Below are 26474 nucleotides of genomic sequence, written 5' to 3'. Positions count from 1 at the left end.
GGCATCCAAATTAAAATAGGTTACATTCTTGTCAGTGCATTTGTCTCCTTCAAGGCCGTAGAAGTCTCATTGTACTTTTTTGCTTTTTGAGGATAAAAAGATCAATTTGCCGAAAATGGGACCCAGATTGGCCCTCCTGGGGCCTCAAAGTTTAAATTGACATGTTCTTTCCCCTGTAAATAAAGGAGGCTGGAATTGTTAACTGAGATTTGCCTTGGGTCTGCACCCAAAGGTAAAAAAGAAATGTCAGATCAGATAACAACTACTTTTCAAAGGGCTACTTTTTATATTGTTAAGCCTTAAATGTGGACACAAAACAGACTTTCTCTACAAGTTAGTCTATATAGGAGTGAAGATTTTTCCCAAGCAGGTTGTTTTCAGTTCAAGTATTTGTGTTTTTTTAAAACACCAAAGTAATGAGGGGAGAGTTAATTATTGTTTGTGATGTGTACTTGCAGTAATACTATGCTTGCCTCAGAAAAAGAGTTTTGGAGTAGCAAAACCGTGTGACATGTCACAGTTCCTTGCAATACCTACATTCTATTTATAGGCTGTTGTGCAACTAATTACTAGCACCTCATTTTTGTGAACACAGTACATTGTTTAAAACCTCAATTGCTATGAGAAAATGCCAGAATGGCTTGTCTAGGATGTTTAACTGAATCATTTTGCCTTTGATATCAACAAAGCCAGTAAAATGAGGATAATACTACCTTTCTCGTGTTTAGGGTTACAAGCATTAACAAAGTTGTTAGATGTAAAGTGCTTTAAACAGTTTTCTGTTTTCAACAGTCAGATAGCTACCCAATAAGGAAAGTACTGGTAATTGTCCCCATCTTACTGATGAGAAACTGAGGCATCGAGAGATGTAAAGTAATTTGCTGAAAATCACTGTAGCTACTTACTGGTCGATCTAGGATTCCAACCTGTGGAATCTGGTTCTAGCAGACTGCCTCCCAAATTTCTAGCAGAGAGAAACTTGTCTGTCTGCCCCCCACCTGGTGTTCCCTGATCTGCTGTGTGTTTGAGCAGCACAGCCAGGTACATTTGTGGATACATAGGTGAGTGGCCTTCACCTTTCACATGAAGGACGAGAGCACAGTTTTAAAGATCTAAAGCAGGAATCAGAACTCCCAAGTTAGAGTTTCATCCTTCTTACCACCAAACAATCCTCTTCTGTATAAAACTGTTCTTCTTGTGTTGCTTTAAGGTTAAAAAGGAAAATATCAGAGCTTTAGATTTTGCAAAACTTTATCCCAGAGCAAAGGAAAAGCCAAGATTGTATCTGGAGTTTTGAAGAAACTGTAGATTAAAAATTGATGTATTTTATTTGATGTCTTTTGAGATTAGACTACTTTTATCTTTTGGTTTCATTTTATTAGTTTCAGGCTTTTTAAACTTTGCATTTTTAAATTACACATTTGAAAGTGACTTTCACTTTGTTTTAAAAATGTGAATTTCTTTCACATTGCCGATAGTACTAATATATCTGGTGAATAAAGAAACCTTACCTTTAGAAATATAGTAGCTTCAAGCACATTGCTTTTTTTCTCCCTTAATTGCCAACAGAAACCAACAGCTATATGTAAGTAATGTTGTTCTAAACCTGCAAAAAGTATTTTCCTGCTTTATTTAATGTAAAACTCCTAAACTTAAAATTCTTTCTTCATTTATTTTGATTTCACTTGGCCACAACAGAGTGGCACTGTGGCTTTGTATGGGAATTTCTCCAGCATCTGACAGACTTCCTTATTTAAATACGGAAGTTGGACTTTATAGTGATATTAATGGTTTTTATAAGAGGACCCAGAGAGTAACTGAAAGGAAATACCCAAAGGCAGCTTTTTAATTTTTATCTTTACTATGTTAAAAGTTCCTTTCTAAACAGCCAATACGAAGAAGAAAACATTGATATTTATGTGGGGAACTCTATGAGACACCACCATTCCTTTTGATTTTTAGTGTTTGTTTTTTAATCTTCAGTTATTTAATTATATCGGTGAGGGGGACAGATGCTAACAATAGCCCTCAGATGCTAGCAGCTAAGTATATCCAAAACAGATGATACTAATTACACCAAAATGCACATTAAATTCTACTCGAGCCTACCTCTCTCCTTTGCTTCACTTATATATTACGTATGATCATGTGAAATTTTCAGCTTTTGCCTTACAAAAACAGTTTCAGAGTTCAACCTAATAGTTAAGTTCAGTTGTCAGCACACATTTTCTGTAAAGGTATAGATAATAAATGACACAGGTTTCGTGGGCAAGAGAGTCTCTGTTGAAACAACTAACTCTGGAAAGCCACCATGGACAATATGTAAATGAATGAATGTGACTGCGTTCCAATAAAACTTTATTTATGGACACTGACATTTGGATTTCATTATTTTCATATGTCATGAAATTTTCTTTTAAAAATTTTCCCAACAATTTACAAATGTGAGAACCATTCTTAGCTTGGGGGGCCATACAAAAACAAGCAGTGGCTTGGATTTGGCCCATGAGCCATAGTTTGCTGACCCCTGGTTGAGTTGAAGTCGCATGCTACTGCATTTGTAATTTCTGGTCCTTTCTGTTTGCTGACCTAAAACCAATCTCATTGTCTTATCCCACAGAACTCCCGATCTCCTCGACTTGCTCATCTCCCTTCATAATCAGTGTACCTCATCTGCTCACTCTGACAGTAGGAGCCTGAGAGTCATTCTCTTTGCTCCTCTCTCCTCCACCTCCCACATCCAGCAAGATTTCCCCCACCCCCACCTCACCACTTCCACCCTTGACCTATGGATGTTGCCATTTCCCCCTTAAGAACTAGATCTCTAAAGGCGGAGCATCTCCTCTCACACACTCAAGGTGTGCACCTGGGGCCAGGCACCCCCTGGGGCCTGGTCTGTGGCTCCACCTGGGGTGCGAACCCAGGACTTTCTGCATGTAAAGCAGACGTGCTAACCACTACACTATGGAGCCACCCCCTCCAGCAGATTTTTACTAGGATTTCTCTGTTCATTCACTTCCTCTTAAACCCTTTCTTCCCCTCCACCCAGAGCCATTGATTGGTTCATGGCCTCTTTGTCACCAGGACTATTATGAGACCCTAACTGATCCTTTGCTTTTGTCAGTTATTCTCTATAATCCATCCTCTGTTAGGCCACTACTGTTATTTTCCTAAATAATTTTGATCATAACACTCCTTCGTTTAAGCATTCTTAGATTCATCCATCATAGGCTCTATAAGATAACGTTCACATAGAATTTCCTGGTCTAGTTCTGATCCCTCACCAAGCCTACACTTATAAAGAGGGGTCACACCCAATCCTTCTTTATAAAGTTCACATCACCCTCTGTTTTCACAGGCTGTTCCTCTGCTTGCAGAGCCTTTTCTCTGTTGATTTCCTCCCTTAATCCATCTGAACTTGCTCCTCTCTCCTCCACCACCCACTTTCCCCGACTTTTGTTTTCTGTGACACTTTCCCCGACTCTTCTTTTCACAGAATTGTCTCCTCTGCATTCTCAGATCCCATGTGACATATACCTCAAGAACGGCATCAGTCTCAGCAAACTAATTATTTGTGAGAAAGTCTTCCTATTTTCAATGACCATGGGCTCCTTGAGAGCGGAAACTGTGTCCTAGTCTGTTTGGTTTATCCCTACTTGGTTACACAGTAAATATTTTTAAAGTAGTTATTTCAGTCAGTGTGGTGAATATGCAGTGTACTATGCATCTAATAGTTTTCTAGGTTTATTAATGAAGTCATCAGAGATCTGATTGCAGGGTTGCAGAATCAAATGCCTTTGGGGCCAAGCTGTTAAGTTAAATGGCAAAAGTGCACAGAGTGAGGTCTGGGGTGAGCTAGTAAGGACGTGTCCTATCTCCTGGGGCTGCCTCCCCTCAGGTCCAGCTGGTCATTATCACAAAACAGTTTGACCTGACCAGTGTGTGGTCTGATGCATTTGTTTCAAGACAAACGGGAAAATTAAAATTTTTAAATGCTAACATCCCAATTTTTAAATAATGGCAACCAATTCACCTTTAAAAAAAAAAAAAACACTTTGTGGGCAAAAATTTAAAAATACCAACGTGTATATGGGCTGAATGTGACCTTTGAGACCCCAGTTTGCATCCCCTGATTTGGTCACATTTCTTCATCAGCCACAAATAGGGCCTGGGAACCAGAAGGTATAAGGTCGTGTGATGGGAAAGACTTATATGTATGTACTCTTTCCCCAGCCTGTATTTATCCTGCCTTCTCGACCATGCTTTCTCCTCCGTGGGTTGGCACTTAGTCACCTTCTAAAATGCGAAAGCTGGAGACCAGAGAATTCCATGTCCTACTGTCCTTCCTTCCTGCCTGGTAACACTCAACTGACTATTAACTGAATGGGTCGGGTGGACCTCTTGTTCCCCCTCCTTCCTGGAAGTGGCTGAAGCTGTCAGGGAAAACCTATTATTCTTGATGGATGTTCTGGTTGTTTTTGCTGATGGCTGTAATCAAAGGCTTAGGGTCCTAGGCAGAGCCCTGGTTTTCCAGTACACCAAGAATGAGAGGTTATTAACTCCCTTGGAGCTAGGAGTTAAGTTATCCTTATGTTCCAGCCTGTCTGGGTGGTCAGTGACCTCTTCAGAGAATCACAGGAAACATCACCTAAGAGGTTACCTAGAAAAAATTTTAATAATTCATAGCTGTATTTGGTCTTCCATAAATGGTTCATTTACCACCTTTCTCCCTACGGCCTTTTGATGTCTGCTTCTCAATTGTATATGAATCAGCAATATCTCACTTCACCTGATGGCCTTTATAAAACACTTTCTTCTTCTTACCAGTGCAATTATTGTCTGCTCAGAAGTATTAATAACACTTAGTGTAAACTTTTTAATCGAAACTGGTCAGGCCTTTATTTTCTTTAAAAACAAAGCAGTATAACAAGAAACCTCCCCCCATCTCCCCAGCTCCCCCCACCAAAAAAAAAAAAAAAAAAAAAAAACTAAACCAACAAAATTCTCTATTTGATCTATTTTTGTAAGTCTGGGGCTGGAGCTTCTGAGTACAGGAGCCTGGGGTGGGAGAGGGCCCAGAGATGCCACCTGTGGGCAGGTCTGGGTAGGAATTTAGAAGCAGCACATTCATAACTGTGTGAGTGCTTTCCTGTATACAGATCTCTGTCACATGTGTGGCTTGAAATAATTTTGAGAAGAAGGCTCAGAGGAGCAATTGGCCTTGTTCAGGGTCCTGTTCTGGGAAGTGTCATGCCATGCCACTTGAAGGCTCTAGAAGCCTGGAAGGGGCCATGTATCCTAGAGGTGGCCATGTGTGCTTGAGGCAGGCAGAGGGATGCTGATGGAAAGGGGAGGGAGGAAGAGATTCTCCGTGGACTCACATGGCTGGCTAAAGTCCCCTGAGCCCAACAGAACATGTAGATAACATTGTATTTGATATATTATTATTAAATAATATATATCGAGTGCTCAGTATGTGCCAGGGACCGTTTTCATGCTATAAAGCAATTAATTCTCATAACTCTTCTATGATTTGAAGTGACTTATCCCCATTTTAGAGGGAGAAAGCAACCTGGGCAAGAACACACAGCTGGAGTCATTAGCAGAATCAAGTTTGGACCTGATCTATCTGACAACCATCTCTTCATGCCTTCTGCACTCTGCTGAGTACCTAAAACCTCATGGCGGGGAGGGGGAGGGTGTTGGTAATGAAAGATTTGTCACCTGTTAAGTGTTGAGCACAGTATATGACACATGGGAATCCTTCAAAAAATGTGAACTGTAACTATCTTTTGTTGATTGACTGTCTTATCAATCCTTTTGAAAACAATCTCATTGCGAGTTCTCTGGAATGGCCTTTATGACAAGGATTCACTACTTGAGGATACTTGAGAGTACTGATTTGTCTGTATTTAGTAATAGGGACCTGTTCTGTGTGTCATATCATCAGATGAGTGTTCTTGTAGTCAAGATTTTAAGCAGATGAGAAGGCAGATAACTTGGTAATTTAAGAGTTGCAATTAAAAGCCAGACTTTTCTGCTGAAATTCAGGCGGAGGCAATTTTTTAAAAAGTTGTGACTAGAGTTTTTCGCAAACAGAGAGAAGGAGAAGTGTATGACAGCAGCACAGAATGAATCGAATACTCTTTTTAAATAGGACCTGCTATTGCTATGTTCTCACAGTCACATTCATGCCTGGTATGCAGGTCATAGCTTCAAGCTGTATCTGATACACACAGAGAAATTTTGATTTCTAAGTACTTAAAATTCTGTGTTTACTTGGTTTAATAAAGGGGAAAAAATCTAGGTTATGGTTCAAATGAAGGTAGGTTGGTAGATTAACACAGTCCATACGTGAATTTACCTTTGCCATGTGTCTCTCTCCCAGGGCAATGTGTCTTCTCAGCTTGCGATATTGAAGAGGCAGTAGCTATCCTTTCCCTTCATTCTCTGACTTTTCTCCTACTGAATTTTAATCTTAACTTCAACATTGCTGTATTCTAAATTTAGATGACTGAAATCCCCCTCCCCAACACACACACTCTCCTACATTTTAGCAACTCCCAGAATTTAATCCATGGAGTACCGCTAAAGAACTGAGGTTTCCTAAAGTAACTTGACCACTCTGTCATATACTAGTTGTGATTATATTTTAAAAGAGAAGAATAATGGTGGCTAACTCATAAGAGTCGACAAGAGGATTAAGTGAGTTAGTTACAACATGTAAAATGCTAAGCAGTCCCTGGCACATAGTTCTCAACAAAGGTAAGCTACTGTTATTACTCTACATCTAAGAAGTGGCAGAATTGATTTCTGTCTGATTTTGTTCATTCATTCAACAAACATTTGTTGAGCATCTGCTATGTTGCTACATTCTGGGGAGATAGCCCATGTTTTTAACCACTTATGCTTTATTGCCACTAGTTTAATGTCAAGGAAGCCATTTTTCCTGCTTTGTAAGAAATTGGAAAAGAATAACCAAAGATATGATGAGTCATGGTTCACCAGCATTTTGTTTTGAAGTCTTAAAAATAAGCATCATGGGTAGGTATTGTTTAGATAAAGAAAGCACATCTTATAGTCTGTTGATCTCAAGATAGTGCTGACTTTATGCTGGAACATAAGACAAGAAGAGAGTGTAGCTGCTAAAATAAGCTGCTTACATGGAAAGAAATTATTGAATCTGTTAACAGCATCATGTTCCTTAACTTGGGAAGCAAAGTTTTTCTCAGTTTACTTTTAGAGGACTTAGTGGTTTCATTTACATTTAATAAACAAAACATTTGCCTTTGAAGAACAAAATCAAGTATATAAGTTGATAGAAGTCAAACATTTTAAAGCAAAGTAAATTAAGAAGAATCAGAACTTTCTTCTAAAGCTGTATGGAATTTGAAATAATATAGAATATGGAATAAGAGGTTTTTTTTTTTTTTTAAAGGCAGTGGCTTTAAATTAATATGACTTTATCATCTGAATAATAATCAGATATCTGACCAAACAAGTTTTTACAGGGTTGGGGCTGCTCTTTTCCCTCTAGATTGTCACTTCTGACTTTGCGATATTTCATTAGTGTCATTCACAAGCTGTCTTCAACATGAAATGGCAAAGTAAGGCCACCCGCAATTGTTCTTTCACAGTTTTCTGGCTTCGATGAGTCATTGCAGTACAGCCCTCTGAACCAAGCGCTGATAAGAATAGACACACAATAGGAAAACAAAACCACTGAGAGCTGAAGCAGAAAGAACCGGGAGCTCAGAAGTATGTTCACAGCTCTGCTGTATTTAGCTGTGTGTGACCTTGTGCAAGTCAGTCTTCTAGGTCCCTGGGTTTCTCGGGCATAAATGAAAGTTTCTAGGGTCTCTTGCTGAAGTTAGGTCAACTTTAGAGTTTAATATTCACTAAGAGAGATAAGAGATAAAGCACTTTCAGCGATTCATGATTTATGTAATTATAGTAGCTTCGTTGACTGTTGGGAAACAGCAGTGGCAAATGAGTCAGCCTGGCATGGAGCTATTGGAGATCAGTGATGCTGTTTTTGTTTAAAAAAAAAAAAGAAAGAAAGAAAAAGAAAAAAAAGACTCAATTACACATAAGTTTATGTGCCAGTGGTCAGGGTGATGCCAAGTTCCAGAAATAGCGGGTAGGCTCTTGTACGGAGGACAGTATGGGAAGGACGGTTGTCACGAACTGGTTTTCTCAGCCAAACCTCCACGTCAGCTGTACACAGGGAAGACACTTCTGTGGGAGACCATGGGGGTGTAATATCATCATCCAGGAAATAGTTCACACCAAATATGTCGCATGGGACATCATTACCAGTGACTAAGAAGAGGCAGGCGGTGTTTCGAACCTCCTTCCTCTGCCTGGTTTTTGTTCTTTTTATGCCAGAGCTGCCCAAGGGTGGACATAAGAGGCAAACTCCAGGCAAATGCGTGTTCTGTATTATAAGCTCCAGCTGCAAACCCCTGGACTAAGACAGGCAGATCTGAATCACCCATTTTTCATCCTCCTTCTGGGTCCTGTCTCCTACTCTTCCAATGGCCAGAGAAGTGGAAAGAGAATTCTCCTTTCCCCTAACTAAGCCTGCCTTCTGCTGATTCTGTGCTTCCCTAGACAGTGCAGCTTGGCCTGACAGACTAACATGAGTCTCCATGTATTATAGGAAGAGGCCGAATTTAGGGTCAAGATAGGCCTCATTTTGAATCCCAGCTATGCCACTTCCTGGCTGTGGAACCTGAGGTGAGTTATTTAGCTCAGGTAGTAAGTGTGGTAATATTAGTAGTCATCATAAAGGTAGCCTCATTATGTCTTCAAGAATTAAAGTTTATTGTTAAACTATATGCAGATGTCTTCTCCATAGAGAGAGTAAAGCTGGGGCAGAAAACTAGACCTTGACCTCTCCCTCCTTCCATCCTCCCATCCTCAAGAAAATATGATAAACATCAGAGGCAGGTTTGATCTCACAGCGATGGGGAAGGATTCCTACCTCCTTACACATGCCCCAATGACAAAGATTTTTAAACTCTGTAGGCAGTAGTCTTTTTTAAAAAGTTATACAAAACACAAAACTGTGATATGTAAAATGAGTAGAAATAGGCTTTTGTTTCTAAAAATATGGTTAAGTTGAAATTTATAATAAACTCAATAAAAATGATGAAGCAGTTTTGATTAATACAGAAATTTGAAATAGGGAAGAAAATAAATGAATGGTATGGTCTTCCCTACAACATAGAGGTGAGCACAGTTATACCTCGGAGTCCATGGGGGACTGGTTCCAGGACCCTAGCAAATACCCAAATCCATGGATGCTCAAGTCCTTTATTATATAAAAGGCGTTGAACAGTGAACACAGCTGGCCCTTCGCATTGCTGGATTCCCAACTGCATATTGAAAACACTGTTTTCAAGTTGAGGTTGGAAGCCTGACTATAATTGCAAAATGTAATTTTTTAAAAAACTAGTCAAGTGATACTGGTCAGTTAACAAGGAAAGATAGAAGGCTTTTTATGCCGAAGCTGCCCAGAATATGTGAACCGGCACACATTTGTTCACATGTAACAGATGGGAATGAACTTTCAAATTATTGCATTCTTTTTTTCAAAATGCTTATACATTTAAAAAATAAATTTAAAGTAAGTGTTAAAATGTCTGAAACACCTCCGTAGAATCCCAAGGTTTGGCAGAAGGCTGTTTGAAACATATTCCCTTAGATCTTGTAGCGCTCAGATCTCAATTTGCTGTCCGTTTCCTCTTTGGTTGTGGTGTGTAGGTGTTGGCTTATGGAGATCTATACACTTTTCAAAACTAAAAGTCATTCGATATAAAAAATGATGAAATTTGAATAATAGCTGCAGTTTTGTCGACAGTATCGTATCAGTGTCAATTGCTTGTTTTGAAATTGTATTGTGGTTACATAAGATGTTACCATTGGGGGAAGCTGGGGGGAGGGTACATCTGTACAGTACTATTTTTGTAATTTTCTCTGAGTCTATAATTATTTCAGAATTTAAAAGTAAAAAAAGTCATTTGAAAACAATCATCTTCTACTTGCTAGGAGAGAGTACAGCCAGATTAATAGAGCAGTGTATACATCTCGCTTACAGAGTAAATTTCCATTTTTCTTACCATAAGAAAAAAAAGCATCTCGTCTTTTCTTGCCATTGAATTCTATGTCCTCCACACTCTTATCACTGACCGTAACTCTGTTGAAGTTTGGAAAATCAAGGAGAGCGCCTTTCTGCAAACTATTTTAGCTGGTGCTTTAATTACTTAATAAGAAAATGGTGCTGAAACCCAGAACTCCACCTGCAGTTACCTGATACAGAAAAAGGTATATGAATGATACAGTATATTTTTCAGAAGCATTCTTATGCTTAAAACAGTAGTCATTAGGCCAAAACAGTGTCAACACACCATGATATCATTATGTTTCCATGTGTCCAAATCAGAGTGCCCTGTAGCCCGGCGTGATGGTACAATGTGATGAGCATTCTACAGTAGAAAAGAGAAAAAATTAAAGTAATTTTAAAAGAGTAAATCTTTAATCCATTCACTTCTCTGTGCATGAAGTGGAAGTGGGCATGGCAGTAGTAAAATATGATTCTCTGTTCCCTCGGATTTTACAGTGTGCTGTAAATTACTACCTTGTTCTTTGAAAAGATTGATGGTGGTTTTGCTCTTTATCACTTGGAGAAATGCAGCAGAATTCCCTGGGCTTGCAGATCCAGGTTCCTTGTAATTGCCAATAGAGTGATTATCTCGTGTGTTTTGACTAGAACGGATCTGTGGAGCTGATCACATCTATCAGACACCTGCGAAAGTGAGCTGAGCTCAAAACAACAATTTAGTGAATGTTTTAATGTATGCTGATAAAATTCCATTTTTTAAAAAAATTAGTTTATTCAGGAACATGAAAGATCCTTTGCATTAAGTAGGGGGTTAGTTTTGTGCCAGTTGTGGAGACTGCCTTGGCTGACTCTTGAAACTAAGCTCTCAGCTTTCTGGAAATCACTCTGTCTGATCAGCTTTTCTGGCTTCTTCTCCAGGGTTATCAATGCTGGGAAGAGCACACACAATGAAGACCAAGCCAGCTGTGAGGTGCTCACTGTGAAGAAGAAAGCAGGGGCGATGACCTCAACCCCAAACAGGAACTCAACGAAGAGACGGTCCTCCCTTCCCAATGGGGAGGGGCTGCAACTGAAGGAGAACTCGGTAAGATCCTCCTTTATCCCAGCTCTCAGGGGAGAGGAACATGCACACTCTGGCCCCACTGTGAGATGTTCTAGCTGAATCCAGGTCAGTAATGGAAGAGAGAAAAGCAGTGTTCCCAGAAGAGATGCAGTGGGGGATATCAATCAAAGCTGGAAGTGACACATAAATGAAGAGCTGGTGTTTAGGTTCTTAACCTTTAAAGTAAATAAAACACTGACGTCATATATAGATTTTGTTGCAAGAATTAGTACACATGATGTTTGGCAGTTTTGAAGAAGCCACTTCAAGGTTTTTGTGAAGGAGATACTGGAAATTTCTGATGAAGGGTGGAAATAACTCACCATTGGCTTACAGTCCTGCTATAACTTTACTCTTTCTTTCCCCTTGCCTGTCCACTGGAGTTATCTAGTTGGAGCCAGTGCCTGACACTTTGCAGATTAATATTTGTTTCAATTGGCCCAAAGCCCTTGAATCCAGTGGGGCCGCTCTGAAAACTGAATGCCCTGTTGACAAACCACAAAGCATTTCTCCTTTCTCAAATTTCTGGAGGATAAAGCAGATAACGTCAGAAAGTTTTGAAGAAACACTCAGTAAAGGATAGGGAATGATCAACACTCTGTCCATCAGCGGGTTATGTAGTCCTACAGAAAAGAGACATTGAATGGATGACTCAAATGTGACTATTCTAATAATCTTGAAGATATATTTGTATATAAATTTGTATAGGATTGTAAAGGATCTGGGATCTCTTCTTAGTTTAATAAATAGTGTCTCATCGTTTTTCTGCTTAGGAAATAAGAATACTGATTTATTTTGTTAGTTTTACTTCAATTCAGAGTTGGAAACACAGTGACCTATGGAAACTTATCTGTTGTACCTGTTTTTAAGGCTTAAAGAAGCATTGATTAGATTCCCCCTGGAGTCAGAGTCAAGGACCCAGATGGACAGTATAGATTAATAGTGGTTAAGTGCATAGGCTCTGGATTAAGATGTTTTGTTGCAGTCATCACTTAAGCTATTTAATTTGGGGACCGTTACTTATTCTTTGAGCCTCAGTATTCTCTTCTATAAAAAGAAGTAATAATGGTAGTAACTACCAAATATGGTAAGTAGGAACAGGCTGGTTGGAAGTATAAAATCCAATAGTCCATGGAAAATGTCGAGCCAATGTCTTAATGAATCAATCCTTGATATATATTAGTGATAATTATCCTGAAGTCAGTCCTACTTATGCCATTCTCTATTGATAATGCCCACTGAATTTTGTATGTCTTGTTTATTTGCAAGTTGGAGATCACACAGTTTCTTTCATACCTACTTGACAGATTTTTGAGCTATGGAAAACGGCTCAGAAAATGTGCAACATTAATAATGATAGTTGGATATGGGTGCCAGGGGCTGAATATTGCTCTTTCCCTTGATATGTACCCCCTGCCATTGGGATATAAAGTGATTTCTGTAAAAATAAGTCAGTGTTGACATTTGGCCTAAGGCCATTTGGTGACAGCATTCTTCTTTCTTGCTAAATTCCTCCTGGAAATAGAGCCAGGAGTAATTTTTTGACTTCCTGTCACTAAGAACAGTAAAACCAGGACATAAGCACTTTAGGGTGGAGCTAAGATCCTCCCTGTGATGGTTCTGAATCTCTGTGGGGTCTGCTCCAGGAGGAAGCAAGGGGTTGCCGAGCAGAGTGGACACAACCTGGTACACCATCTCCTGCTTCAGTCGCTTCTAGAAGCTTCACTTCTATCTGCCTTATACGTTAGGCTTCTATTAGTGTTTAAGGCAAAAACTGCGTTTTCTTCAATTTTGGGAAAATTTACATAACATGAAATTTACCATTTTAACCATTTTTAGGTGTATAGTTCAGTGGCATTAAATACATTCATATTGTTGTACAACCAACTGCACCATCCCTCTCCAGAACTTTTTCATCTTCCTAAATTGAAACTCTGTACCCATTAAACACTAACTCCCCATTTCTCCCTCCCCCCAGCACCTGGCAACCACGATTCTACTTTCTATCTCTTATGAATTTGACTACTCTGTGTACCTCATGTAAGTGGAATCATACAGTATTTGACATTTTTATATATGGCTTCTTTTACTTATCACACTGTCTTCAGGGTTCATCCATATGTAGAATATGTAGACTGTTTCATTCTTTTTTAAGGCTGAATAATATTTCATTGTATGTATACACATCATTTTGTTTATCCATTCATCCATCAATAAACATTTGCTTCCATCTTTTGGCTATTATGAGTAATGCTGCTCTGAACATGAGTTTTCAGATATCTATCCAAGTTTCTGCTTTCAGTTCTTTTAGGTATATTCCCAGAGTGAACTTGCTGGATGATATGGTCATTTTGTTTAAATTTTTTGAGGAACCACCATACTGTTTTCCGCATCAGCTGCACCATTTTACGTTCTTTCCAGCAATGCACAGGGTTCCAATTCTCTATATCCTCATCAATACCTGTGTTCATTTCCGTGTGTGTGTGTGTGTGTGTGTGTATGTTTTAAAAAAAAATAATAGCCATTCCAATAGGTGTGAAATGGTACCTCATTGTGGTTTTGTATTTCCTAATGATTAGTGACCATTATCATTGTTGTTTGCCCTATTTTTTAAAAGCTCGAAAAGCTATGATCTAGTGAGCCAGGTGAACCATTGAGCACTTGTTGTGTACTAGGAACTAGATGCCGAAGATTCAGCAGGGAATAAAATAGACAAAAGTCCCTACCCGCAGGGAGCTTACATTCATTGAGTGAGACAGTTAAAATACATAGTGTGGCAGATAATAAACTCTGGAGAAAACAAAGTATTGGGAAGCAAGGAATATAAGAAGTGCGAGGTACGAGAGGTAGTTAAAGAAGACCTCGCCGAGAAGGTGACATTTACATAGAGACCTGGAAGTGCAGCTCTTTAGAGAAAGAGCATTCTCACATTCTAGGTAATCGCAAAGACCCTGAGATAGGAACAGGCCTGATGTTTTCAAGAGCCAGGAAGAAGGCCCATGTGGCTAGAGCAGAGATAGTAAAGCCCGAGTTGCAGGAGATACTGTCAGAAAGGTAATGGGAGTGGAGTGAAGCGAAGCGATCTGTCAGGGCCTTGAAGGCTCGTTATCAGGACTTTGGCTCTACTCTCAATGACCAATTTATTAGCAGAGGACACTGGATTAAACTGCTTAAAAGAGGCCAGTGATTTTTCCTGTCTAGAGCATATCCCCTGAACTAAACTATGGTGGTGCTTAGGAAAGAGTAGTGACAGTACAGGGCCCAGAGCAAGAAAACATCTGCAGGAGACGAGTAAGGCGGATCTACCCCTTCCCCTCTGTGAATCTGTTTCTTTACTCGAACATGTGTTGAACACTGAGTCCACACACCAGGCCTTGGGGATGAGGAGATGAACTCAGCACATTTCCAGCCCTCCTTGGAGCTGAGCTGAGGAGGCAGAAAGAATCAGTAAGCAGCAGCACTACAATGCAGTGAGTTTTAGGAGAAAGGTGGAAATTCAAGGTCGTATGGAACCCTAACTCAAATTGGTCACTGGTGGTTTGGGAAACAACAAAGGAGAGAGGATGGGTTGGATTAGGTGAGGCTTCGTGGGGAAAGTGACATTTGAGGCGCCGTCTTGAAAAGTGAATAGGAATTAACCAAGCAAATAAGAGGGGAGTTTCTGACGAAGGAAACATGCATATGCATATGCAAAGACAAGTTGGCGAGAGAGCACAGGAGGCATGTCTGCTAGTGCGTGGAACACAGGTAGTCTCTTGGAACGTGATAAAATAGGAGCAGCTGGCAGGTTTCACACACGAGTCATTTAATGCCTAATAAGCCAGAATTATAAGCAAAGGACTTTAGATAAGGGCCTAATGGAGTCAAAACAGTGATGGTAATGGGAAAGCTGACTTGGGAAGGCTGGGAGAGCAAACCTAGAGGCTGGGACATGTAGGAGTCTGGCTCAAACAGAAATCTGGGTGAGAAATGATGAAAGTGTAAAATAAAGCAGTGCTTAGAGCAAGGGACAGGCTCAGAAGAGATGATGCAGAAGATAGGGCTGAGGTGACGAGATGACCAACTACGAGGAACAGAGAAGAGTTTTAGCTCCTGGGTGCAGGTCCTTGAAAGTGAATTACTGGAGTAGGCACAAGTTTAAAGGTGAGGGGATGGGCATAAATGACTTGAGTTTTGAGCATTTTGTAGGAAGTTAGATATACTGATTTGGAGCTCAGGAGCAAGTCTAGGGAGGCTTAGATGACCAGAGTTGCAAGTTCAAAGAAGGTCCAAGAAGAGAGTGGAGCTGCGAGGAAGGGCAGTAACTATGCTGCGGGCCACAGAGAGGTTAAGAAAGGTAAGGACGAAAAAGTGGGCAAATAGTATTATAAGGAAGAAATGAGACCATAAGATAAATAACGGCATCGTTATTTCATTTGCAAACAGAGTCGACGAGCATGAAGGATGCAAAGGGAAGATGCATGGGCTCCCCCAGGCTACATGCGATCAGTTTTTCCCTTCTTTCTTGACTTCTTCATCCCCGATAAACTTAGTAAAGTCAAAATAAATATTTCCACAGACTTCGTTCATGTATAATATCACCTTCATCTTACTTGGATATTAAAGAAAACCTAAAATTTCCTGTAAAATAACCTTAAATTTCCAGTGAAAAAAGAAATTATTGTAGAATCTTCTTGTATGTTAGAAACATGAAAGATATGCAGAGGAATTCAGTTAGAAGTGCAACTTTATATATTTGATGACATTTCTTATATTGAGTGGCAGTAGGGTAGCTGAGTAGCAATGAGATGATTTTTTTCTTATTGCAGATAATTGATATAAAGATTTTAAGGCAACTTTATACCAATTCACAGAGAATTGTTTTATCCTATTAGTACAAGCAATTTTTTAGTCAAAGGAGTCAAATTAATCTTTTCGTTTGAAAACAAACTTTAAAAAAAAATTTTTGGTGGACAAAATAATAGACACTATATTCTGCACTCCTGGCTTCTGTGAGGCAGTTACTAAAGAGCGTTGTTTTCCTGTATTTGGCTGAGCTCTTGACAGCAGCACTTGACTTATAAAAAAGAAAACACAAATTAATTTCAAGATCCATCTACATAAAAAGGAAAATGTCAGGAGCTAAAGAAGCAATGTTCAAAAGATGTGATAAAAATCAAAAGAGATACAAATAAAGGAGTTTTAAGGTATTCTGCACTATATACTATTTTAGCCTGAAGAAATGCAAGGGATATGGTTGAATTATTGTATTCTCCCTTACAAAATACTCAGTAATGGATCCAGTCTCTCTCTCTTTTTTTTTTAATTTAGAGTTTAGCAATATAATTAGTGAAATAAAGAAATGTCTCTCTTTTGAGGAATAAGAAAGAGAAATTTCAAGATTTCTGAAGTGGATATGAATTAGAGAAGGATATTTTCTATGACAGATTAGGGCTGGAATTTTCCTGGTGCCTGGATCACATTGGGTAGTTTATGTGTGAAGTGCCTTAAGCCCACAGCCAGGCAGATTGGAAGTAGATACTTTGTGGCAAAGTGCAAGTCTTAACATTCCCTTGGCTCTGATTATTTGTTTGGGGACATAGGGTGGATGGCTAGGAAAGAAGAGAATCTAAAATGCTCACACGTCCAAAAGATGCCTTCATGACACTGTTCCTCAGAAAAGATGATGTAAGCCCCAGCCACCTCCTGCCTGCCTCTTGGTGAAAGCTTTTTAATTAATCAGATCAAAATTTATGGGAACTAATCACCATTACTAGGTTTTCTTTCCTTTGATTCGAGAGGTTTTAAAGGAGTTTTTATTTATCACACTGATTGTCCTCCACAAGTGAAAACAGAGCTTTTCCAAGAGCTTTGCTTTTCAGTTCTCAAGCACCTCCTCATTCTAGGACTGAGATAAAAGAGGAAGATATCAGATAAGTTCACTCTTAGGGCATCTTATAAACTTAGTATTAAGAAGTTCCTTTCCATCTCAGACAGGAAAAAGCTAAAGGAGTTTCTCACCACCAAACCAGTATTAAAAGAAATGTTAGAGGGACTTCTTAAGAAGAAAGATAAAAAAAAAAAATGATAAAAATATGAATAATAAAATGTCAATAGCTACATACCTATCAATAATCACTCTAAATGTAAATGGATTAAATGCTCCAATCAAAAGATATAGGGTGACAGAATGGAGAAGAAAACAAGACCCATACATACGCTGCCTATTAGAGATCTACTTCAGATCTCTCAGAAATTCTTTATTTAGTAGTATTTTTAAATATGGAACTAAATTGCCGTTTAGAAACAAAAAACAAATTTACTCAACTTATCCTATATCTTGTTGCAATAAGTAATGTTGGAGGAATTGAACTAAAGAAATGTGTATTTCATATTGTCAGCTCTTGAGAAGGAAGAAGCAGCATGTTCACTTAAGTATATGAAATTATTGGTTCTTTCCCACTGGGGAGATATTTGAATAGTTTTCAAGAAGAAAGATATGATAAACAAACTATGCAGTATGGGCATGATTCCAAGCAGACAGCACTAGAACATGAGTCCTAGGAAAGACTTTCATGAAGTTATTCAAATATTCCCTCGTCTCTGCTTCTTCATTAGTTTATTTTTCTCCCTCTTGCTGTGGTACCATGAGGATCAGATGAAGACCTGGAGATTGCAAGCACCGTGGATGAGGTGCCTGAAAACAGTTACTCTAGCTTTAGAATGATCATTCTTGCTGTGATGCCTTGAAAACTGGCCAGAAACTTTATGGAAATCAGGCCATATAGTAGCTTATGTGGGGAATCAGAAGAATACATCAACTCTATGTTTCTCCAACGACAAATAAGTAATTCCTTTTCTTTGGCAGTGAGACAGGAGGGAGGCAGATGTACCCCGTGCTCATAATGAGCCTTTCATGAAATCAGCCATGAGATTTTAACTCGGAGTTGGATTTCTACATTTGTGAAGTCATTTCATGCTCTTGATAGGGCCTCTCCTCACGTTATCTAGATACCTGATCTGTTGGGGCAGAGAAGGGGAGATGAGCGTCAAATAAGTTGAGTTCTTGTGTCTTCGGGGAGGATACCAGTTTTTCCCATAGGACAACTATTTCCAGAGTAGCAATCTCCAAACCATCAGTTAAATATACTTTTATGAGTATAGAACCCCAATATATTTGCTCATTTATTTTAACCATGCTACTGTATGTATGTGTGTGTGTATTAATAATTGCAAAAACATATGAAATAATTTAAAGGTAATAAAGATGAAAAGGCAATATTTTAAAATAATAACAGCTAACAGTTATATAGTGTTTATATAACTGTTATAAACATTGTTCTAAGTGTATTTCCCACAGTAACTCATTTAGCGTCTTGCTAAAAGCAAAGGCTTCATGTTCGCATTAGCTAATATCTCCAGGCACAATTCATCATTAACAATAGTAAATATAATTCCATATTTCAGCTGTCTCCTAGAGCATTTCAGATTATTATTACTAGTCAGATATGACTAGATTGGCATTACTTGGAGTTAAGTGCCAGCTGTGTCATGTTCTTATTTCCTCATGTTTTCTATCAGCAGTTTCTTTGCAGGAATTTTTTAAAAACCTATTTTCCACTTTGTAAGGGATAATTAAGTTAAAAACTTGGTAATATAATGGATAAGGCCATGTAGCTGGGGGCACATGTACGCAGCAACGGGTTGCAGTGTGCCAACGCTGATGGATGTGCGAGAGCACCGCGTTCCTGGAAGACGTCTGATAAACCTACCACACGAGGGCGCCAGTGTCAGCCTGTATGAGAAACACTAGCAAAGCTTAATTTCTTCTTCAGCTTTAGGTGAAAAAATGTGAAAGAATTTCTGATTTTCCTCCTACATGCTCACTGACTGTTGTTAATGTCCCTTCAGCTTTGTGTGCTCTATTGTCGAAAGCGCTCACCCTGGGAGGGAGGAGCGATGAAAGGGGTTTGCAAACTGGGAGTTCTGGGCAGTGAGTAAGAGAATGCAAAGCCTTGGTTTCTTTAAACTGGTACAGATGTGTCAGGCCACATTTTTTTCTTTGTTTCCTGCCTTAACATCTCAGCACTTCTATCAGGCTCCCTAGGAAACATCTAGATTTTGTCTAGAATCTCCCCCTCTTTGACAACATGCTGTAAGAGGAGCTATCTCTTTGCCTCCCAGATAGCTCACAAAAGCTATTTTGCCGGTGGGTTCTCCACAGTTGATGTGGTTCCTGTTTCAATAGGGCTAAAATTTAGGCTACCGATTTTTGACATACTTGACTAGCTGTGTTATACTTATACCTGAAACAGAATGGACATGGGCTGCTTATATCAGAACTTGTTTCAGATCCTCATTCAGTGGATAAATTTCTGTTTAGAGCAGTCTTTTGTTGAAATGCCCAAGGAGCTCTTCCCAATTAGAACCCATTAATTTAATCTCTGGCATGATAGATGCTCATGAAAATTGGAAAAATAAAATAAGCAATATTATTAGAAAGCAGTTTCTAGAACTTTTGGGAAAGATGAACATTGGGCCTGCTATAGAGAAATCTAAAAGAGAAACTGAACTTTAAACTCTCAATTTGTTACCTTCTGGAATCTTCCTTCATCTGACTGTAGGTATATTCCTGAAAAGGTGTGGGAATGTGTGTGTGTGTGTGTATCTGTATGTGTGTGTTTAGCGAATTACATATGACTATTTTTTGTAAATGAAATTATTTAGAATGCAAAACTACTTAGAAAACTACTTCGAAATTATTCTTTTGTGAGGCATAAGTGATGGCTGCCAAATTTAATTATTAGGTAAATCAAGAAAGGGCTTGATTATGTTTTAAAGTAGAGCGCATTTTTAATTCATGTTTATCTGCAGCAAAAACAAAGTAAATGTTTGTTAAAATATAATAATTAGTAATTTTAAAATTCATTATGTCAAGAGCATGTTACTCTGAATTTGAAGGGTAAATTTGAAGGATTTGATTTTTCAGGTGTAAACGTTTGCATCCTGGGCTGGTGTGACCAGCGACATTTTCTGATACTACCAGAGAGTAATGCAGGGCCACTGCGAGAAGTTTAGCAATCAGTTGATGGCTAAGGACATGTATGCAATTGCTAGTAAGTAACAAAGTAAATTAGTGCTGAGATGATAAAGGCTACAGAGTAACAGAAGCCAGGGAGATTAATTACATGAAGTTGTTCCTTCTGAAAAATTAGAAAGATCCCATAACTTGGAATCTGAAGAAATGGGTTCAAATCTTGGTATTGCCAAATACCAGCAGAGTTACTTGGCTGTCTGTGCCCTAGTTAAACCATTGGTAAAATGGGATAATGATGCTCATTTTATGATAGTTGTGTGGAGATCAAACACAGTAGGTACTCAGTAGATGCCCTTTGAATTTAGACTTCTCATTGGGGAAGTAACTAAGGAAGAATAGAAGTGACAGGAGTTGCACAGTAGAGGAAAATGAGTACCTCATTTGGCAGAGTTGAGAGTAAGGTGCTAATGTGTACAGCTTGGTGTCCCAGGGTCCCTGCCTGCTCATCTCCCCCACCCCACCCCAGGCCATTTAATAGTGAGTATAAGGAATTACTGTTACCTCTGGGTGTTTTGTTTCTCTTATATGCTGGACACAATGCTATATGTTTGATGTATTTATCATTTGAAAAAAATTATACACTGCAATGAACATTTCTTTCTTTTGGTGTACAGTTTTAGAATTTTAACATATGCATAGATTCACGTAAGTACCACTACAGTCAGAATACAACAGTTCCATCACTACAATTTCTCCCTCATGTTATCCTTTGCTAGTCATACCCTCCCACCATAACCCATGGTTATCCTCCACTCCTGTGGCACCATGCACAATCACAGTTAGTGTTCACATTCTAGATAGTTAGCTTCAAGAGCTTGGGAACCATTGTGATGAACTGTAAGTGCCATAGTTTGGTGTGGGTGGAATTTGGAGTATAAGAGAGTGTGGAGAGAGAATCAGAGACTAGATCAGATCACAAACTGGGGGATCGTAGAGTAGAGCCAGAGAGCAGATTGTTAGGCTGGAAAAAAGAAATATCAGATTTTGTGTTTTCAAAAAAATTACTCAGGTTGCAACTCTGGTTGCAGAGTGGAAAAGTGTACATTAGGGTGAGCTTTCCCTCCAGGAGCCAGTGGAGTGTGAGGTGGGAGTATTCGGCTTAATGTGGAGGTCGATGGCTTAGAGCTTAGACTTGGTGACCTCGAGCAGTTACACTCTCTGCCCCTCATTGTCCTCCTCTGTAAAATGGAATAACGTCATAGGGCGGTTATTCATAGGCTTGGTGTAAGGATTATTGAGCTAATAATATGTGTGAAGCATTTAGAATATTACCTGCTATGTGAGGGTTGTTAAATGATGGGAAGGGTGCTCTAGACCTGTCACTGGATACTTCTGTGATTCTCTGGTCTCTTAGACCTTAATAGGTGACCTGGAATTGAAGCATGTGGTGAGGACGCACTTTGTGGTATCTTTTCCCTAAGTAGTAAGTCACTCACTTTAAGTTCCTTGCCATGGGCTTGGTTTTACCTAAATCAAGGGCTTTCAAAATAATTTTTTTTAAACAGTTGAATTCTTTTGCCCAAGTTCTTTGACAAAACCCTTATGTTAATAACTGATAAAACTGCTCTGATTGAACTAATTGTCAAAAAGGCTCGGCACTTAAGCACCCCCTTAACTTTTTCTTTCCTAATCTACCACTTCAGAACCAGGGAACACAATTTGGACACCATCGGTCTGGTCATTTCAGAGAAATGTGATGACTTGTCCAAGGTCATGCAGTGAACCGATGGCTAGGACATGGGTCTCCTGACTGCTTAGCAACCCCCTTTCTATGAGAGAAGGGGGCCTTAGCTTTGGCTGCTCATATAGAATCCCAAAGTGGGGGGAGGGGGCTTAAAAAAGGATCAGAGCTGAGGCCGCGCCACCAGAGATACAGACTTAACGGTTTGGGCTTGGCCTCTATATCAGCCGGTGCTAGATGATTCAGTAAGAAACAAACTTCTTTGTGGAAAAATTACGTCTTACAAGTTTTAGCTATGAAAGTTATTAATCATATTTTAAAACTTAGCTGTACAAGAATGTGTAGCACTGCCGTCAGAGGGGTTCTCAGAAGAGGGGTGCTGAATCAGCCCTCTGGGTCCCTCAGAAGTCCCCCAACCACGTTCCCTCTTGAGTGCTTAGAAATTCCTCAGATATATCGTCAGCTGGTTGTTGTTGTACCTGCAGAATGCTTTGCCTTGGTGAAGGAAATGGTTGGACTACTTGTCAGAAAAATTTTCAGAGTTGCTTTTTAAAAATGTGGTAGCATTCCCTTGCACTGTAGCTCTTTTTTTTTTTTTTTCCCATGGGGTTTCATCTCGTTCGGTTCAAATCATGGCTCTAGAAACATGACGACGTTTGCTGTCGCAGAATCTGTGCCTGGGCACTGAAACAGCTGCTCCTCTGCCATCCCTCTCCCGCCCTTGCAGCCCTCAGAGACATTTGCTGGGTTTAAATTCAAACCGGGTGCAGAAGGACTGTGTGTGAGGGTTTCACTCGGGCAGCCTTGGGCCCCTTGGAGAATTTAATGTCGTGAGCAAGAATTCCCTTCCTTTGGCCACTTTTCCCTAGCTGCGAGATGGAATAGGGCAATATGTACTTTACTAATGCAGCAGATAACTACCATCATTGCAAGTAGTGACGAGCGTAGTAAATCAAGATGTGTGGAATGACAAGACCTTATTTCTGTTGGCGTCCAAGTCACAGATTCTGCTAATCCCATTGGGCTTTGTTGCCTACAATCGTAGTAAGAGGAAATGCTAAATTTCAGAGGTTTGTGAAAATCAATACAGGTTCATGGAATCCCCAAATTCTGTCCAAGGATGCCTTACATGAAGAACTTTTTCCTAAGGGTTCAGTTTTATTCTACCTACTTGTACCTACTTCTAATTCTTTTCTGTGCTTGTGCCTTACTTACCTTGCACTGCTCCTTCCTGCCACACATTCTAGAAGTCCCAGGATACTATTATAAACCCTTTCTTCTGCATGTTCCCAGCTCTTGTTACAGAATCTAAAAACAGTGGCCTATCACAGTGTCGTGAACCCCATATGACACGACACCAGGAGGTAGGCTGTTAAGGGCCTGTGTACTCGCCGAAGCCAGCCATCAAGGGCCCAGGCTCCTTCTGACTTCCTGTCCCACCAAACTGAGCTGCAGCTTTCACCCTTTTTTACAAGAGGGTTATTCTACCTCCAGGTACTGCTTCTGTGATCAGGCAGGAAGAAAGGGAGAAGGATGAAGTTCAAAAGTCTGGGCTAGTTGAGCTGTTCTTTTTACTAGAAAAACATTATCTTTTCTGGAAGTTTCACCCAGGAGACTTCCATGTGCAGCTCAGTGGCCAGTACAGCATCATCTGACCACACACAGCTGCAAGGGAGTCTAGGAAGGTGTGTATTTTAGCGGATACATTGCTGCGCCCAACAGAATCAATGGTGAGGAGGAAGGGAGAACACATACCCAGTAAGCATCTATCTGAGTTGGCCACATCTCCTAAGCCTGGTACTTTCCTCTTCCGGACCTCCATGTGACCTCTCAATCCATTCAAATTCTACTTTTTCCGACTTCAAAGCCCAACTTCTTCCCCGACATCTCCAGCCTACACCAATCTATACTTCTTACACACAGAATTTTAAGAGTTAGCAGGGGCATTGGAGTCTTTTCTAAGGGAGCCCCTCATTTTGTTAAAGAACTGAAGCCCAGAAAATGACTTACCCAAGATCATATTGTAATGGTAGAGATGGCAGCTACACATGAGGGCATGCTCCAGGTATATTTCTTAGCTAGTCACTTGGCATAAATGACCATTTAACCCTCCCAAATCCCCACTCCCCTGTAAGATAGCCATCACTTGCATTTTACTTATTAGGAAAGCATGGTACAGAGATGGTAAGTAACAGAAAGATCTAGTTCTAGAGCGACTCGGCCAGGGTCTAATGCCTGCACTGCTGCCCGACCTTGCTCCGCCTCCCACTCAGGGAACTGGCATTAAAGATGCCCTGAGAACCCAATCTTCGGATCTTCAAGTCATTGTTCTTTCCACCTAACTTTCTTCTGAGAGAGAGGGCCTATCGCCTCTGTTTCATAGTGCTTTTAGTTGTTCCCGAGTGTTTCCTACTGCCTGAATTAGGTTAAATGTCTTTTTAGGGTGCTATTTACCTCCTAACTAGCATCCTCACTTTCATTCTTCTCCCCTAATCTTCAAAGCGTATGTAGTTTGAATGATCTTTTAGAAACATAATTTTGCCGTTCCCTCAAGATTCCCCAATTGCCCTGGTAGAACTGAGCGGTTTAGCTGCTGCCTCCCTCGCAGACGGATCTCACCCCACTGCTTGCCTGCCTCAGTCCCCTCACCAGCCACATGACCATGGCTCAGTCTCCTCTTACTCCTCAGGCGCCTTCCTACCACGGGGACGTTGCACCTGCTCTTGCTGCTGCCTGGTGTTTTTTCCGCTTCTCTCCTGATCCCGTGAACTTCCAAGCAGCCCTCAGCCTGGTCCTCATGTCCCCAGGAAGCCACCTCCGGTATGCCCCTCTGCAGGCTGGCCTCACAGCACAGAACCTTTCCTTCTAGCCCTCACCAAAATTATGACCTTAGGGTTATTTGTATGATTGTGTGATCAGTGGCTCTCTCCTCCCCTGGATTAAGTTGAGATCATGTCTCGTAATCTCTTGCATCCAGTCTTTTATCCCCAGTGCCCACTTTCATGCCTGGCACATAGAGAGTGGTCAGTAAATGTTTGGGACTTAAAAAAAAAAAACCTATTTTATCCCTCAGCACCTAGCACAGAACTGAGTGAAAACAAAGTTTTAAAGGGCACAAGTATAGAATAGTAGTAGCACATGTCACCCTAACACAGTATCTTCCAACACCATTCTAAGACCAAAAATAGTGGTTACTAGGGGCTGGAATGAGGAGGGGGGGATAGAAGAGATGTTGTTTAAGGGTACAAACTTGTAACAAGTAATACCTAAGTTCTAGAGCTATAATGCACAGTACATGAATATAGACAACAGTACTGTATTACAATAAAGTTGCTAAGAGATTAGATCTTAATTATTCTATCAAAAAAGAAATAATTATGTGACTCGATAGAGTTGCTAACTATTGCTATAATGGCAATCATATTACAATATATAAATGTATCAAATCAACATATTGTACACCATAAATTTACACAATATTGCACGCCAAATGTATTCCAATTGCAAAAATAAGATGGACCAAAAAGAACTTACGCGAGAGCATCAGTTAAAGAATGAATTTATTGTTGTACGATAGATAAGCCTCGCGGTCAGGAGTGGATGTTATATGTACCTTACCTATTTAATCTCAGTACTTAATATCTTCTCCAGATATATCATAATTAAGCTGTTCTTTTTCCATAGCTAAGATTTTAGGCATGTGTGATTCAAACATGGTTTTTAAAACCGTTCATCTTGAAATCTAGAACTCAACTGGCAGGTACGAAATCCATGGACGATGAGGGAACATGGGCACACGTGGCTGCGGGTATAGCTTTAGGGTCAGAAGAGGAAACAGAGTTGCTGAATGACAGCTGGGAATCTGTGGGAGGTAGGAAACAGGCAAAGGAGCTTTGAATTGGCTGCATCTTAGGAAGCCTGGACTAACTACACTGGCTATCTAAGGCAAAAACATGTTCTAAAAATTCAAGATGTAAAAGAAAATGGGGCAATTATCTGAGAATATAAGGGCCCTAAAGGGGAAAACTTGGTCCGTTTATTTCCACCTTGAAGAACCTGCAAAAAGGCCTAATTTTCTCCAAAGACACCAGGCCAGATCTGCTCTGAGACTGAAGAGGTAGGAGGTGACGAGCTGGGAGGTTAAAGCTGGACTTCTAAACACTCATCCATTTGTATGGAGTTTGACTTCAGACATCTACACATCAAATTAAAGTAGATCTTGCCCCCAGGTAGTAGCTGAGCGTGTGGTAATTTGGGCCCCCTCCTCCCCCAGGTGGAGAGGCAGGGACCAGTTTCATCTCTTGGGTGCTGGTAGCAGCTGTGACAAATCCGGGGACCCTTCCCTGGATATCTTTGCCCACTGTCTGCAGACCAATGACAGGCAGCCAGGTAGATGCACTGGGGTCCCTAGGCCTTACCATGTCAGTGTCACCCCCTTGGGCAGTAGCCACTGTGGTTCTCACTCCTCCCTGTCACCCTCTCCCACCAG

The 26474-nt window shown here is 40.1% G+C and overlaps 1 protein-coding gene and 1 long non-coding RNA gene across 8 annotated transcripts in view; both read left to right on the top strand.

Annotated features, from left to right (window-relative positions):
- The window catches only part of PPM1H (protein phosphatase, Mg2+/Mn2+ dependent 1H), a 261613-nt gene that overhangs the window by 77074 nt on the left and 158065 nt on the right, over positions 1–26474 (top strand). For all 7 annotated transcript variants that reach the window (XM_039865886.1, XM_039865885.1, XM_039865883.1 and 4 more), the window contains exon 2: positions 11045–11210. In XM_039865886.1, coding sequence (XP_039721820.1) covers positions 11045–11210 — 166 coding nt within the window. The remainder of the gene's footprint in view (positions 1–11044; positions 11211–26474) is intronic.
- Positions 11259–26466, top strand: LOC120605000 (uncharacterized). Its single transcript, XR_005653480.1, has 3 exons — positions 11259–11270; positions 19982–19987; positions 21430–26466. It is a non-coding gene; the product is annotated as an uncharacterized LOC120605000 (long non-coding RNA).

This window comes from Pteropus medius, unplaced genomic scaffold, assembly GCF_902729225.1.
Source record: "Pteropus medius unplaced genomic scaffold, Ma_sr-lr_union100, whole genome shotgun sequence".
NCBI classification, from domain to species: Eukaryota; Metazoa; Chordata; class Mammalia; order Chiroptera; family Pteropodidae; genus Pteropus; species Pteropus medius.
The sequence above is the reverse complement of the archived record's forward strand: the minus strand, read 5'-3'. Positions and strand labels throughout refer to the sequence as shown.